General features: G+C 44.5%; 3 protein-coding genes across 3 annotated transcripts; 1 reads left to right on the top strand and 2 right to left on the bottom strand.

Moving 5' to 3' along the window:
* Positions 1 to 3,942: 3,942 nt before the first annotated feature.
* Positions 3,943 to 10,426, bottom strand: LOC117582191. The gene is made up of 5 exons (XM_034269794.1): positions 10,017 to 10,426; positions 5,014 to 5,493; positions 4,707 to 4,953; positions 4,319 to 4,617; positions 3,943 to 4,258 (listed from the first exon to the last, which is right to left on the bottom strand). The coding sequence occupies exons 1-5, from the start codon at positions 10,225 to 10,227 to the stop codon at positions 4,134 to 4,136; spliced, it is 1,362 nt and encodes a 453-aa protein (XP_034125685.1). The 5' UTR covers positions 10,228 to 10,426; the 3' UTR covers positions 3,943 to 4,133.
* A 694-nt stretch (positions 10,427 to 11,120) lies between these two features.
* LOC117582246 lies at positions 11,121 to 12,339 on the top strand. The gene is given in 3 exon segments (XM_034269857.1): positions 11,121 to 11,177; positions 11,326 to 11,971; positions 11,974 to 12,339. Coding segments are annotated over 3 exon segments (1,044 nt in total). The 3' UTR covers positions 12,315 to 12,339.
* Positions 12,303 to 15,372, bottom strand: LOC117582519 (TBC1 domain family member 23). Its single transcript, XM_034270316.1, has 3 exons — positions 15,160 to 15,372; positions 13,426 to 14,788; positions 12,303 to 13,370 (listed from the first exon to the last, which is right to left on the bottom strand). Exons 1-3 carry the CDS (start codon positions 15,174 to 15,176, stop codon positions 12,678 to 12,680), a joined length of 2,073 nt encoding a protein of 690 aa, XP_034126207.1. The 5' UTR covers positions 15,177 to 15,372; the 3' UTR covers positions 12,303 to 12,677.
* Positions 15,373 to 16,847: the final 1,475 nt, after the last annotated feature.

Raw genomic sequence — 16,847 nt, 5'->3', positions numbered from 1 at the left:
TCGGTCTTGTGCTACGACAGTTTATTAGTAGAAACTAATTCATATTTGGGCAGTTAATTAACGCTAATCTAACAAATTTTCCAATGCAACAGTCTCATGATATCAGGTGTGAAATGGAGCAACCCGTGAGGGGAATTCTGAATTGCTAGCACAAATCGCTTCCCCATTACAAAGTGAATGAAAATATAACTCAGAGAGAGAGAGAAAGAGTCGGTGTAAAGTGGACAATAAATTGTTTAAATTTATTGTTATTGTGCTTTAAAGAGTATTTTTAAGTTTTTATATGTTTATGGATGGCAAAGAATTGTCTTAATGTTGAGTTTCCTTGAACTAAAGAACATTTGCTTGAACATGAACATTTGCAGTGCATATTTTTGATCTGATAAACAAAGTTCCTGGACCACTAATCAGCTAAACAAATAAACCAAAGTTGTGTCTTTGCTTCAAAATTTCGAATTTTAAACATTCTTAAAGCAACTTTTTGGTTTTACATTGACTGTTTACCATTCATTTCTGGTCACTGCTCGTTTGTTTATATAAAATGCAAATTCTCCATTGCTCCATATTGCCTGCCAGTGTTTTCATCCACAACTTCAGGCTTGAATTCCTCCCCCCTGCAGTCGTTATCCGCACACCCCCATATTTCCATATTAATGGCCGCTTTTTCTACTTTTTGTTTTGGTGCTTGTTCGTTCCCTGTTATTTGCTTTGCATTTATTTTGTAGTGCTGTTTCCTTGGCCATATGGCAAATTGGGGGCACAACCGCGGACGTTGAGTGTATGCAACATTTTGGCACTTCCGATTAGATACGATATTCGAACGCAAGGAAAAGCGTGTTTGACATATGTTGGTGTTATTTTTTGGATGGAATAAGCTTAGAGAATAGATAAAGTAGAGGCTAAAACTCCTTCTGTGCGAGTGAGATAAAGTTTAAAGGAATTGAGTGTAGGATTTAAATGAAGGATTTTATTATAGTTTGAATTTGTTGAAGGCTTTCAATTGAGTAATTATATTAGCATTGTTTTCCCGTTGCCAGAGATTCTCTTCCTTATGGGATTCTGGTAAATATATTCTAGTACTTATTACCATTCCCATCCCCATTCACATTTCCATTTTTAGGCAGTCATAGTCGAACGATCCTCTACTCATTTATAGATGCAATTGTTGCCATGCATTCATATCTCTCATCTGCAAAATTGAGAGCTCCCCTTGTTGCATTTTCTTTGTTTTATTCTGAATATTTATTTGCCCAACAGTAACACGTATTGTCCATGGCTGACAAGGGCCTTGTTTGCTGGCTGTTTGCGTAAAGTTGGACCTCCACAATGCATTTCATGGCTGCCTGGTTTGCTTTGCTACATAAAAGATAAACCATATACAAAATGTTCTACAGGCTAGAGCGAAGCAGAGGAATTTGTTTTGAAGTTGGGTTGGGCTGGGGTGTTCGAATGGTGATACCCTCACAGAATTTTCGGTTGATGTCAACGCGTGTGCGTCGTCCAATTGGTTTTTATTTAATTTTTGCACACACTTCGATGGATAGACTGTCCACCACCACATTTCCCACTCCCCTTGCATCTTCCACTTGATTTGTTTAGTTGTTAATTGGCTTTCATTGAATTGTCTTCCAATGTTCAATTATATAATATTTCTTTTTTGGCTCCTCTTTTGTCTTCGATTCGGTTGACAACAGCACCCAAAAAAAGAGAAGAAAAATAAGAAAAAATATAAAAGAAAATTGATACTTTATGACTTTTTTATTGGGCTGCTGTTTTGCGGCGCCATTTGTGGCAGCATCTGAAGAAGCAATTCAAGTGTCGCCCTCCCTTTTAATTCTCCTGCTTTTTTTTCTATTAATTGTAACTGATGCCTGCTGTAGGGCCCCAACATTGACACATTTCTATGCTAGAAAATGGGTTCACTGATTGTACAGATTCTTCATTGAATCAATGGCATGTGAAAAATGTTTTGGGTAAAGGGAATTTTCAATCAATGAATTGATTTATGGGTCGTTGGCCTCTGCGAAGCATTGAAAATGTGAATTTTAGCAGCGCACTGTTATGGTAACGGAGCAAAAGGTGGAGCTGTTACAGTAACATGGCTGCAGGTATGGATGTTAACAGAACAGAGCTGCAGGCAGAGCTGTTGGCAGAGCAGTGCTGCAGGTACAGCTGTTAACAGAGCAGAGCTACAGGTACAGCTAGCTGTAAGAGAGAGAGAGAGAGAGCTTGTCTACCGCTGCTACCATTACAGCACTGCAGGCCACGAAAATAGTTACATTAACGCAAAAATAGAAAATGTTATGCACAAGATATTTATGTAGCTTGAAACAGAAAATAGTTCATCGTTTACTCAAATCTCTGCACTTTAGTTGCTAGTTTTTATTTTCCTGATGTTATAATTAAATTGGTGTGAATATTTGCTGTCCACAATGAAATATATCTATGAATACGTAAGTGAAATCAAGTATATAATGGCTATGGTATAAAATTAACACCTTGGTTGTCCAGGATTTTGATACAAATGTTCAAGTTTTTTCTGGTTTCTTTGGCTGCTGAATTGCCTGAGAAACAGACTTGGAGAGATTCGAAAATAAAAATAAAATAAAATAAAATATTAATTGAATGGGGAGTGAATATTATTTGATAACGGATCTATTAGAATACAGAGAATACAGAGAAAAACTCTACAAGAATTATTTACCTTTCTCTGCCATAACAATAAATTGTTTTCTTAATCTGTTTAAAAAACTCAGCACGAATACTCATATTCCCATTTCTCTTCCAAATATTCGCTCCAGCCATTAATTTTCATGGATTATTCAAACCAAGGACATATTTTATTTAATCATAAATCAGTTGCTTTCATAAAATAAATATATGTATACATTTCCTTGTTGCAAATGAAGCTCGCAATAATGAACTTAGGGCGTAAATGAATTGGCCAAAAATACATATTCAAGAGGGACCCAAAAAGAGTTAAGGAAAAGTAAATATATTTATATATATATATATGTAAATGTCAAAATATGTTATAGTTACTTGAGTGTTCATATTTTAGTTGTATATATATATATTTAATAATAATAATATTTTATTGTATTTTATACACACACACATATACGCTAGTAATGCATTTTAAATACTCTTCCGATATATGTATGCTTTTTGTTTTTGTTTGTTTGTTGGTTTTTGTAGGTATATATAATAGTAGTTATGTTATGTATTGTATGTTTATCATATTCCATAGTACATATGTATGTATATTTGATTAATTACCCAAAAAACAGTCAGACAATTTTCATTTTCAAATTAAATGTACGCATCCATCATCGGCATATTATCTCCTCTCCAATCGACATAGAATATTTTGTAAATACTTTATGCCCTGAGCCACTTGTTTAATTTTGATACAGTTATAGCATATAATATACATATAGTATCTTCTGTTTAAATATATTTCTATAATTGTTTTAAAATCTTTAGCGATCATTTTATGTTCTCGAGTCGGCATCGGCGCTGTCACTGTATAAAAGTTCTGCTGTTGTAGCACAGTGTAATTAGTTTCAAGTGTAGTGCAGTGCAAAGGGCGCTTTGTCTACCAAAAAATGTATTCAATTGTCATATCTGAGCTCGATTCAAGTTGATCATCTGTCGATCTGTTATCGATATATTTTTGGAGCATTCCTTACGTTCTCCTCTCCTCTCGGAATTTTTGTACTAGTCCGGGAAGCCTCTAGTTGGTTAAGTATTACACACACGTACATACTGATAGTTTTCGGTTTCGCTTTAAGTTTTCTTGCCATAGACATCGACATGGATTACGAGTGTGTGGCGGGGGATTAAAGTTACTTTAAGGTTTTTCTTGGGTTTAGCTTTAAGTGAAGACAAAATCGTGAGACCCTGTGTCCAGCGTTCTTCTATAAAAAACATTTGCTTTGATTATGTTTTGTGGGTTGTCTTAATATTTGTTTAAAATTGAAATTCTACACAGAAATTGCACACAAGATTGACCTTTTTGCCTTGGCTGTATCTCATTACTAATTGAGTTTTATTTTTGGTTATTCTCTAGAAACGTTTAAAGAAATGTTCTCTATAGTCTATCGATGCATCCTGCCTGTCTGCTCCACACTTTAGAAGTACTTTTCGCCATTGTAGCTGGCACCACGCTCGGCCACGGGCTCATTCATGAATTGACTCTGGCTAATGGAACGCTTCTTCTTGGATACCATGTAACGCTGCTTGGAGGAACCAAAGCCTGCAAGAAATTTAAGGTTTAATCTCTGGCGTGCACTCTCCTTTTACTCTCTAGACTTACGGCTGTTCACGCCGCTGTACTTGTGTTGACGTGGCACGTACTCGTACTGCGGCATCGCTTGGTTTTGGCTCTCCAGCGGCATATAGTAGTCCATCATGCCGGACTGCTGCTGCTGCGGCTGTACGGGCGCATCCAGCCAGGTGCCCGCTGGCACATAGTCGAAATCATCAGAGGCAATCATAGGCACGGGTCCAGCGCTCTCCACATCGCTCTCCTTGCGCGCACGCTCCCCGGCTTCGACGAGGGCAACCAGGGCCAACATATCAGCGGGATTCAGTTTGGTGGTGTCGCGCTTAAGGCTTGAAATTTTGGTGGAATGTTGAAGAAAATAAACTTAGAAGCTGCAGCTAAAGTTTCGCTGTTAAGTGCTGCAATCTCTGAAGCTTACCGCATATCATTGAAACGACGATATTTGCTCAGGTTAATATTATCGCTGCCAGTGCTGCCCTGTAGACTACCGCCAGTGCTGCCCATGTTGTAGAATAGACCACCACGCTTGTTCCTGTCATCCAAATTGTAATTGCGATTGGCATAGGTCAGTGGCACGGACAGGGGAATGCTCTCCAGATACGCCTCAGCATTCAGCAGATTCTGCAGATTGTCATAGGCCTTGTTGCGGCCAATCGAACCGCCCACTGGGAGAACAGAAACTCATAGATGATTGGCTCAACAGAGGGAACATTCCTCTCACTCACCTCGTCGATCGGGCACATAATCATCGAGCTCCTGCAGATCCCTTTCGCCATAGCTGACGGGCACTGCTGCTGCTCCAGCATCGTACTCATCCGCCCACACACCGCTGGGCACATCGCTGCCATAGTCATTGGCTGTCATGTAGGGATTGTAGTCGTAGTTAATGCCCCGCTTGCGCATTGTGGTGCTGGCCACAGCCTCCTCCAACGCGGTGGGCTCCTCCTGCACCTGCTGCTGGCTGTTCTGCGCTGCGGCGGCCACAGCGGCCAGAATCTCATCATTGCTGGGCAGAGCATACAAGCCGGATGGTCCCTGCTGCTGCTGCTGCTGCTGCTGCTGCTCCTGCTGGTTGCTAATCATCTTGTTGCTGCTGCTCCTGGCTGGCGGCGAATTGCTGAACGACGAGGGCATAATTTCCGGACTTGACTTCTTATCGGCCGATGGACCTATGGCCTTTGAGGCGGCATCCTCCGAACGCTTTGCTGTGGATGGAGAAAAACAAATTGAAAATATTCCATTGCCTGCTTCGTGGGGTTGATTCAATAAATTTTCACAGTGGCCCCAACGCAGAAACCAATTAGTCCGGCAGTAGGGCCAACGAGTTTCATAATTGTTTTAGACACTCGAAACATATTTCTACGCCGCACGCTAATTGCTATTAACGCCCACAGGACAGGATAGGACAGGGCAGGAAATGACAGGCACTGGACAGGGCACGGGACAGCCATTTTTATGTAATTTCAATGGGCAGCACTCGAGGGATTATTCCCCTGTTGGAACACAGCAAAAGCCTTGGCCTTATTGTTATTACTTCTAATCATATTTGTGTGTGTCTCAAGCGTTCTTGCCTCTTACGCAACAGTTGGTTGCTGCTAATTGGTTCCATTCCACGCTTAGCTGGAGCTCTCCAGCTCTTGGCAGATGTTAATCAAGCGCTGCCTGCCGCCAATTAAGTTTCAGTTAACACTTGAAATGACACTCTGGGCCAGCTGCTGGCCATGAGTGCGACACATGCAGAGCAGCTGTGACGCGACTTCACCGGGTTTTGAACAGCCTGAAAGGCTGTGTCATGTGTTTATGAAGGGATTTTCATGAAGATTTTCCCGATAACAAACAGTCACCCCACACTCAATAATCGAGGGACAGATAAGAGTTTGAGTCCTAAATGGTTATGATTTATACGATAGAACTGATGAATATGTTATTAGCTGGTGCCAAGTGGTGATAGCAAATGCAGGACAAAGTTGTTTGGATTAGATTAGAAACAAATGATACAAAAATGAGGGTGAGAGGAGCAAAGTTTCCCATGAGTATTAAGCGAAGTATTCACATGAATGTTGATGAGCAAAATGGGATTAAAACTCGTCAGAAAAGCAAACTCTCTTCCTTCTGTAGCTGCACACATCTAAGACATATTTGACATTTGGAAATGACGATGTAATGGGAGAACTATCAAAGGAAAGCAACGCCACAACAGAGTGTCTCTCCTCTGGCTGAAATTCTAGCTGCTGAAAAGTACTGTAACCCAGTTCTGCAATTCCCTCAAGTCCTTAGCTACCAATTCCGCGGAAACTCGGGCAGGGGGATTGCCAATTCCACTGAAACTCAAGGATAGGGATACCAATTCCCCTGAAGCTCTGGGATAAATGTTTCCAAGAAGCCAACGCCGCCGCGCCAGTCATTTCCCCAGCAACACAATTTATGGCATTAAGCATGTGGCCACAGCAAAAGTCGTGTGCGCTGATGGGTGGCAGGCAGGTGGTTCCAGGAGTGTGCCCATAAATAAATATAGGCAACAAAAAATAGAGAGAGAGAGAGAGCGACTGGCTTCTGGCTCTGACATTTGCTGACGTCGACTCGTCATTGTCCTTCAGGTTTCTTCTGGGTGCTTGTGGAGCTCTACATAGATTCATGGGACGTGCAGAGCGCCAGGTTCTTGGGCTCCTGGCTGGCCCGTCCTTGTCGCAAAATGTTCACTGAACTGTAAAAATATCAACAAGTTGTTTGCTTTTCGCTCCCACTACCCCTGCCCTGGACACACACATGCGCAGCGCACACGGGGGAGCTGAGATTATGGGACAGAAAAAAGAAAGGAAGAATCGGAAGAATGAGTGCGGTTGGTCCTGGGTGTTGGCTGGGTCCTTCTGTTTACAGCAGCTGTTCAGCACAACATGAACATGAACACAATTAACGCCATGGCTAAGTGCGTTGTTGGCAGCCTTGATGTGTGGGGGGAGGCTCCTCGCTGCTGGCTCCTGGCTGCTGCTCCACATCCTGCCAGTGCTTAAGCTCCTGCTGCTGTCCCAAGCACTCACAGCAAATAATTTAATAACCATCGGCATATGGAACAATTTGTGCCACGAAAATGGAAATGCGCTGGACGCCCCGTAATAGAAGTTTGCGGTTTTGCTGCCAAGGTTCTAATGGGAGCCCGGGACTGGAGCGCTGCTCTGAATATTTCATGGAAATGACAAAGAACTCGAGGAGGGATGGGGCCAGGGAGTGCGCTTTTATAAATATTTAATAATACACACTTGACTGCTGCTGGCTGTCCCTGCTGATGCGTAAATTAAATGCCCAAAAATGTGATTCAGGGTGGACATTATTCTGTTTGAAATTTAAGCAATTTAGGCAGCGGAAGAAGGAAATATTTGGGCGAAAAAATGAATAGCTGGCAGGATAGAAATTTTGGAGCTGGCTCAATATGCTAGCAAACGGACATGTAGGAGCTGTCTTTTATTCTTTTAAATTAAAATGAAGTACAAATAAAATTTAGAGCTTCGGAAATGTGGTTTATATGGTCAAATTTTAACTAGAAACTGGGGAAATAAATAATTTATACTCAAATTAGGACTTCTCCAACTTCTTTCTAATACGATTTTTGAGTGCAGAGTTGAGAGTAGACTTTGGTAGACTTTCTACACAATACTTTAATTTATATTATTCTTCCACACTTTAATCTTTTAATTCCTTTGTTTTTTTTTTCTACACAAAACTAAAAGGTCCACCCTAAAGACTAACCAACCATCCATCCATCTATTATATGTTGGAGTTTATTTGTTGCCTTGTTTTTGACATTTTGATGTGGCGGCTGGCTGCCTTTTGGCTCGAGGCGATTGACATTTAAGCCAAGCCCCCATACGGCCTTTGTGCGGTTTTCTGGGGCCGGCCGTGAACGTGTTGCATTGCGCCCCGAAAATAAAGAAAGGCAACGCAGGACTTAACAGCTTGAGAGTTGAGAGAGCCGCTGCCCCAACGCTGGCCTGAGCTGCGCTGCGGTGTGGTGGGGTGTGGTGGAGGTGGAGGTGGAGGTGGCGGAGCAGCTTGAGCTTAAGATGTGGTGAAAGAGGATGCCAGTCGAAAGGCGCCAGGCTCGCAGAACACAGAAAGCAGGGTGGGAGAGCGCGCGAGAGCGAGAGTGGAAGAGGGAGAGAGTTCTCAGCTGAAAACTTTTGCTTAACTCGATGTCTAAAAATAGAAATGAAATCGCGCGCACGTACGCACACACTTGCACACGAAGAAGGGCAAACACACCAACACACCCACACACATTTACAGTGCCTTGCAAAAACACCCACGCACATGCACATGATATACATCTACGTGTGTGTTGCCAGAGTCCCAGAGTGCTTGTGTTTGTGTGCACAAAGGAGGCTGGCTGGTCGCCATTTTGTATGGCGAACGCCTACGCGATGTTTAACGGCGCTACAGGAGGTACTCCTGTAATGTACATACAAATGTATGTAAGTATGTATGGCAGTATGTACAGTGGGTGACATAAGTCGGCTGGCGAGAAACAATTTTGAAGTTTTCAGAGCGCTGTGTGTATTTAAAGTGTATTTTTATTGATAACCAACGAAAGTTGTTTTAAAATTGCTGTTATGTTATAGGAGATGAATTATATAATTACATTGATATTTTTTTCGAGGGAAAAGAGTCAAATTTTTATAATTAAAACTAAAATTTTTGATAGGCTTCAACCGTGGTGTCCATGGAGTCATGTTTTGATTGAAACTAAACACTGAAAATGTTTTTTTTTACAGTTTAGTATTAAAGTTAGCACTTTTGATGATCATAATAATGAAAATGTAGCTATGGTGGCTGATTGATTAGGAAAAATTACTCGAAAAACCACGACTATGGAGAATAAGGCTAATAAATGCCAACAAATCTACAAAAATTCATGTTTAGTTATATTAATATAGAGAAATATCATTGATATCAGATTAATAAATTACATAAGCAGCTATTACAGTGAACAACAATTCATGTGCAAGCATTGGCAACACTTGATTACAATCTACCGTTCTTTTCCATCCGCAACATATTACGTGTGCCGTCTGCACACATTTCTAGCCCACTGTACCTGGTGTAACACTGTGAGTGTGTGTAAGTATGTGTGTGTACGTAGGGGATAGTAATGATTCACTAAGCCAGCACAAGAGACAACAACAACAAGGATAACCGCAGAATGGAAATTTGTAAAAACAAGCAGCAAGTAGGGGGAGGAGCAGAATCAGTGTGGGAGTGCAAAAGGGAGTGGGGGAGTGGAAGAGGGAGACAAGACAGAGGCAGAGCAACCGCGCGACAGCTGGCAACGACAGCGGCAAACACCTACGCAATTTCCGTAGCGCAAAAAAGCTAAGCGGGAAATGGGAAATGGAAAATGCTAAATGAGATGAGCTACCCGAAGATTGGGAGGCGGCCACTCAAGTGGATGGCAGTCCCTCTGCCGCTCCCCTAGTTCCCACCTAAGCCCTTGTGGGCGTTGAGACAAGAGCAGAGCAGAGCAGAAGCAGCGCAGAGCCTCGGCCCTGGGGCTGTGGTCCACTCTGCTGCTGCCGTATGGCAACGGCCAGTGAGCATTTAACACAAAAAATAAAACATGAAATTTTACAATGACCTTTAGCATTAACTAGGAGCAGAGAGCCCTGTTATGGCGTGGGCGAAGCCGTAAGCTGTGAGCTCCACCCACGCAAAGGAAAACCTGAACTTTGGCACTCACCTGCTGCCGGCTGTTGCTGCTCCTGCTGCTGCTGTTCCAGCTGCTGGAGCTGCAGCTTCTGATTGGCATTGGTGGATAGTTCCGTGTTCTGGGCAAGCACAGAGGCGGGCACCGCCAACACGCGACCCAGGATGAGCGGGCTGGCCACCAGCACAAGCAGCAGCATCTGGCTGTGGCCTGCCAGCTGCCTCAATGACATTGACAAACGCATTTTGGAAAGCACTTTACGTGCTGACAACACTGCTTCAGTGGCCCAAATTTGAATTGAAACTGCGGGCTATGATAGGTGGCTGGACGACGACGACGAAGACGGCGACTCCTTGTCCGGGTTGAGGGCTTTTGGGGCTGTTGCTTCGGCTGCTGTTGAGCTGTGCTGAGGTTCGCGCACTTCCACTGTTCTGAATGAACTGACGTCCCAGCGACGGAGTGCAACAGTTTTGTAACGTACTGGCCCCAATTTCGATTTTGCAGCCCCAGCTACGGCCAACCCGCCGCCGCCTCCTGTGCCGCCGCCTGCACAGCCAGAACCTACGTCACTCTCATTGATAAGTTTTGCGACCGCAGCAGCAGAGCAGAGCAGAGCAGGGCATGGAATAGCTCCCATTCCCTTTTGCCAATGTCTGCTTACGTAGCTGTTCGGCTAACGGTGCTTACCAATTCGCATGCGCTGTGTCTGCACAGAGCTGCGTCGCGTCGCTGCTTTGGTTAACAGTGGGAGGCTACATGTGTGTGTGTGTAACAGTCAGCGCAAACAGTGCGCTCCAGAAATATTACGACAGCTTTGACAGCTAACAACAGAGACAGTCCCTCCATTCCTTTGCCATACATAATCGAAAAGCAAACACTCAGCATATTGAATGCATAAATGCGACTACGATTATGTTCCATGTAACACGATGCACGATCAGCGCAATTTAAAAATGTCTTAAATAAATATTCCTCGAGGGGTTCACAATTTAGTTAACGATAAGCCAGCGGCGAGCACGTAACCGGTTCGGTTCTGTGACAATGTTTTATCCAGCTTTAATCAATTTTATTTTGACGCTGCTCATTGGCCACTGCCAACAGGCTCCACTTGAGATGGAACAGTTCCCACCCATGACAATGACATACTTCAACAATAGTTTGGGCAGCTTCATCGAGCACCGAGGACGCGCCTCTGTCATCATGTCAGAGTGGAACATTTTGGCGTATTACAACTTCGAAAATACTACGAAACGCTAGAGAAACATTGTCTGCCTGCCTGTCCAAGACCACTGGAGCTGGAGCTTATGGAGATTGAGAATTTCAGAAATAATTATGGTCTGAGCGGGGAACTAGACTCGACCGTATAAAGCTGGGCCGTATAAAGCGCACCCAGGATGCCATACACGATTCAGTATCTCATGCCAAACAAACGGACAAACTTCATGCGAGAATACTTTCTGTCGAGCAGCTGGAGCATGAGCTAACCCCCATGCAGGCCCACATGCCGCAGGAGCGTCGTCTGCCATTCGACAGTCGGGCAATCGCTGATGTCTATCGTGTGGCCAGGATAAGTCACATTCAGCAGTTGCACAAGCTTTTGCTGTTCCACATTAAGCTGCCACTGGTGGACGCTGAACAGTTCGATGTCTACCATCTGACGCCCATACCAAGGCTAGAGCAAAGCGGCCTTCAGCTCTTCTACACAGAGACACCCAATCTGGCCATTAGCGACCATCTGGACAGATATTTTCCCTTGCAGAATGAGGAGCTGGACAGCTGCCTGGAGCTGCACCCACAAAGATTTTTATGCAAGTCGCAACAAATCACATTTGGCCGCGACTCGGGCTCACTGCCCTGCACACTGGCAGCCTTTCGGAATCGCAGTCAATCGGAGCTATGCAGCCCTAGGCTGGTGAAGCAAAACTCTCTCTGGCTACCGCTCGCTGCAGCCAATCGATGGATGGTGGCTGTGACCAAGGAGATCTCCATTATGGCAGCGGCATCTTGACAATTCGTAGCGACTGCATTGTGCGGAGTACATCGGTGATGCTGCAGGGCATGCAGGAAAGAACTGAAAGTGGAGGAAGTTCCTATGCGGCTCTCACATTCCACGAATTGGATGAAGATTTGGTAGAAGAGTCCTCAGCTGTGTCCATTGTCGCTGCCGCCTGCTTGCTGGTGTTGCTCATTGTTTGCGTCTCTCTCGGCTGGTATTACTTCCATCAGTGCAGAGTTCGTGCTGTTCCAGTGGAGGAGCCACAGACAACGCGGGAGGTGCGCTCCAACGATCAGCCGCTGCTGGAGAAGCCAATTGGGGAGTTTCCAATATAATACATGTTTATTTTACTTGGGTTTTAATTGCAATAAATATTAGTTACACTCTCTGTCTGTCTATCATCCTGTCATCCATTCATTTACACATTTGTAAGTCTCAAGGCTTCTGCTGTTAATTAAGGAAAGGGCTCTGTGGGGGGTCCTAGTACATTTTGCAACACTGGCAGTCACTGTTACCTGTTGCCTCTATGTTACAATTTGCCGCGTGGCCGCGTTTTACACAATTTACACTACAAATTTGTTAAGGAAAAAATGATTGCCAATTAAAAACTAATTACAGCGCGACGCATTGCACTTTGTCTGCCTGTGAAATAAAGCTTGTTGGGAGGGAGGGGGGAGCAAGGGGACAGCCTTCTCTGCCTACTTGACATTATCCAGCACCTGCACTATGTGCTTGGAGACCAGCGCTGTGGCCTCGTTGGCATTTGGTATAAGAAACCGATCCATATCGGTGATCATCAGTCCCTCGCCGTCGGGAAAGCCATACTTGAACGTGATCAAATCACGATGCCGCTTCTTGGCTGTGATCTTCACAATGCTGGCCAACGGACGACGCACTATTATTTGCGCCTGTCCTCGACCTAGTTCACGCAGCACCACCAGCTGGCCGGGCGTTATTATCAGTTGACTGTCGTACATGCATCCGCTCATTTGCACTTCCTGGCACTTGAAGGCATTGATGATGTCTGCCGTCTTGAAATATTGATTTAGATTCACAATTTCCTCGTTGTCGCCCGCTAGCTTGGGTGCATCGCGCTCTGCAGCATCGTAGGCATCCTCGTTCTCGTCATCGATGCTAAAGACAGGCGCCACATTGCGATACCGTTTGCCATTTCGCTCCTTGGCACTCACATGACGCTCCTGCGACGCCGCGGATTGCGCACCATTTGTCACGCCGCCAGCTGCTGCTGCACTGCCCGCACTGGGATTCACTATGATGTCCAGCAGCTTGCCCTTGACCTCCGCAGACTTGGACTTCATGGCAGCAGAGAATTTGCTAAACAAATCCGTGGACGAGGCGGCCGTTGTGGCTTTCAGTGGCACATTTTTCGTCTGCAAAGGAAAGACACGTTTCAGTACATTACGCAACACTGGCAGTCTCCGTTACCTGTTGTGTATTGTGCTGCTGACAAACGAGACATTTTCGCACATTGTGATCCTCGAGGCAGTCGGCCATGTGATCGCCAAAGTAATCGTGAATGGATGCATAGCCGCCGGTGAGCAAGGACACGTAATGTGTGTTCTTCTGTAGGAATGAGGCCACCACCATGTGCGTGTACTGATCCTCCTCCACGCGGCCGCTGCCCATGAAGCACAAATGCTCGCCGCCGGCATTCGACTTCACTTCAATGGCCTGACGCTGTGCCGTGAGCAGACCCTGGACGGCGGTGGCAAAGGCAACGGGTTCCTGCAGCATCAAATTACAGTCGAGATGGAATGCCGTGGACAGATGGCCGGCATTGTACTGCTCGGCCGGGCGACAATCGACGAGAAAGAAGCGAACCGCATCGGACACTGGGAATTCGGTGGCTGAGTTCTCCACCAACTCGTAGACGGACACGGGCAGGCACAACGCCTGGGACACCTTGTTGGACTCCTCCTGGCTGCGCGGTGAGTCATTCTGCTTGCCGTAGAGCGCCTTCAGGTAGTCCGTCTTGAAGGACGTCGGCGTTTTCAACGCATAGTACTGAGCGAGTGAGCAAAAGTCCCAGACATCGTCCAGCTCCAGGGCGCACGGCATGTTGATGAGGAACTCAATGATCTCCTCCTTGGACGAGGCTTTTATCTGCATAATCTTCTCGCGCCCATTGATCAGTATGATGAGGGCCAGAAAGAACACCATGAAGGGATCTGCATTCTGAAAGTAAAGATCCCACATGGCTATGATGACCGACAGGCTGCTGCAGGAGGCAAACAGCGACTGGAACCACGTCAGCGAGTAGAGGTCCGGTGTGATCTTCTTGGTGTCCAGCAGCGAGCACAGCTCTGGGTCGTGGTACTGCAGCAGCAGCCGAAACACATGGAAGACATTGCCCTTTGGCTTGCAGCCCTTCGGTATGTAGGTGTCGCGTATCGCCTCGAACAAATTGAATGTGTCCGAACGGTTAAGCTTGAGCGCAAACAGCGGTAGGAGCAGCTCAATCCAGCCGTTCTCCGGCTCATATTGCAGATTCCGGTTCTTGCAGTAGAACGTAATGATCGACTCCAGGTCGGACACCACCGATACCTTGTCTTCTTCGTCATTGCCCATGCGATCTACATGCCGCTGGCAATCCTCTCGCAGCTGACTTTGAAACGGCAGATCGTAGATCTCGTTGAAGAGCGACATTTGGTCGCTTTTGTGTCGCACATCCAGGCACACCTGCCACACATCCGGACGCAGGGCCTCGGGCAATCCCTTGCCCCTACAAATGCTATATATATCATTCACATTGCAGTCGTCCAGCAGCGCCGACTCCAGTTCAATTATCCTAAAAAGGAAAGAGAGAAAAGTCGCATCAGTTCAGGCCTTTAGTCACGGCAGAAAATGAAGCAGTGACGGTGACGGCCGTCAACGTGTCTCAACCAGCAGCTGTTTATTCGGTTGGCCTAGCTGATAACGATGCGGGGCGACTAAAATGATGTCTCACTCAATCGGAAAGTTAAAATAAAACAAACACTCTCTCAGTGTTTTCTCTCAGTGTGTGCGCCATGAAGGGAAGGCCATTTGTAAATTGCTCCAAATATTAAAATAGGAAAACATTCCGTTGCTCGCTCATCTGTTGGCTTGGCCTTTGGGGTTGGGTGTTGACGTTGACGCTGTTCGCTGGGCTTTCTGGATGTCGCTAATGGTTTTATTTACCACATATTTTCCTCCATGATGACTCTCCCACCAGGTTGAAGGTGATTTGTGTTTGGCAATGTCTAGTGTATGTCTAGTGTAATGAGTTGCCCTAATGCACTTTATGGCCCTTTGGCAGACTTGTCGTGTGCATTTTTAACTGCTTTTTCTATTTAAATAACTTTATTTTGGATTTTGGGTCGAAAGAAACTTTTTTTTCTGTTTTGGATAGCAGCAGTGTGACCGCGGAACTATCGATCAAATATACCGACAGACCCTGGGAAATATTCCGATATATAACCTTTCATTTTCTAAATGCACTGTTAACATACCGTACATTTTACATATTTTTCCTCGAGTTTGAACTTCCGTTTAATATTAATAGCAGCATTGGACTCTCAGCTTTAAAAATGTAATTTTACTCGAATCACCCTTGAATTCCCTACAAGGTTGTATAAATTTCATGACTTATCTTTATTGGATTGATTGCAAAATAAGGTTAAAACTTAAAAGGTCAACCCAAAAAATTAGCTTTAGAAGTTACGTGGGTGGGAATGGAATGTTGCGTGACTTGACAATTTGTTGCTGGCCAACCGATAGTATTGTATAGTACGGACAGAGTATACCCTATTTGGTATACTTAATATTAAAATTCCATTTTACCAGCTGCTTTTAAATATTAGCAGGCTTTTAGCCTTTTCATATGTTTTCTATGTATCTAGACACATTCTTGGTATCCATAATCTGTGACTTCCCAATACAGATGGAATGTTTTTGCATAAATTGGAGTCTGAATTTCCAAAATGTCCTCAATTCGAGGATATCCATCCCTCCAAGGGTATTAACTGTCTCTTATTGTGTGCCAAAGTGAAGAGTGCTGCTAACTTTTCGCAGCATGTGTCTGGCCCATCAAAGTTATGTTGCCAACTGTAAAATACGTAAGTGAGAATGGAATTCAATGGGAATGGACCAAGTCTTGGACTTTTTTATCCCATTTTTATCCCAAAAACAGCTTATGTTCTCAAAAGCTACTTCATAAATATGTATGTTGTTGTAATGTAGAAAACATGTATTTACCTTACATTTCGGTATATCTAATATGGTCACACTGTATATTTTGTCGATAAGTCCGCGGTCACACTGCTTGCCAGCTATTTTGCTAATAAATTGAAAATTTAACTTAAAATCTTGCTGTTGGCACTTCTAATTTACAACTACAATTATTAGACATTCTCGCGCTGCAGTTGCATTGAGAAACGTAAGTTAAAGGCATGGTTAATGCCATTATTAGCAAATTCCCGCAAAAACACCTACACAAGGAGCAGGGCAAGTGCACACATGGAAAGCGCCAAACAAAAACCAAACACACATACACTGTGCACCCACGCAGCGCACACACAAACAGAGCACCCACGCAAAATACACAACAATGCAGCCTTCACCTAAATAATGCATCTGCATCTATTGATTTTTGCATATTTTGCTGACAAAGGTGTTGCAACAATCTGCTTGAGTTTGTATCAGTGTGTGTGTGTGTCAATATGAGCTGCAGCAACAGCTGTGCCTCCTGCCAACCGACACCACATTACCATCATCATCATCTGCATTACCCTCCCTCCGTCAAATCCACTGCTTTAATATTGGCCATGCCATAGCTTTCTGCTTGCATATGCGCCACGTGTGACGTTTGGCATTTGCATAGCATCACG

Source organism: Drosophila guanche, unplaced genomic scaffold (genome assembly GCF_900245975.1).
Source record: "Drosophila guanche unplaced genomic scaffold, DGUA_6, whole genome shotgun sequence".
Classification (NCBI taxonomy): domain Eukaryota; kingdom Metazoa; phylum Arthropoda; class Insecta; order Diptera; family Drosophilidae; genus Drosophila; species Drosophila guanche.
This window is presented reverse-complemented; position numbering and strand designations above follow the sequence as displayed.

Coding starts and splice junctions, on each gene's coding strand:
- LOC117582191 (XM_034269794.1), bottom strand. CDS start 10,227: ATGCGTTTGTCAATGTCATTGAGGCAGCTGGCAGGCCACAGCCAGATG. Junction 4,954..5,013: donor TTATGTGCCCGATCGACGAG/GTGAGTGAGAGG, acceptor CTGTTCTCCCAG/TGGGCGGTTCGATTGGCCGC. Junction 4,618..4,706: donor CGTCGTTTCAATGATATGCG/GTAAGCTTCAGA, acceptor CAAAATTTCAAG/CCTTAAGCGCGACACCACCA.
- LOC117582519 (XM_034270316.1), bottom strand. Junction 13,371..13,425: donor AGCAGCACAATACACAACAG/GTAACGGAGACT, acceptor TTTCCTTTGCAG/ACGAAAAATGTGCCACTGAA.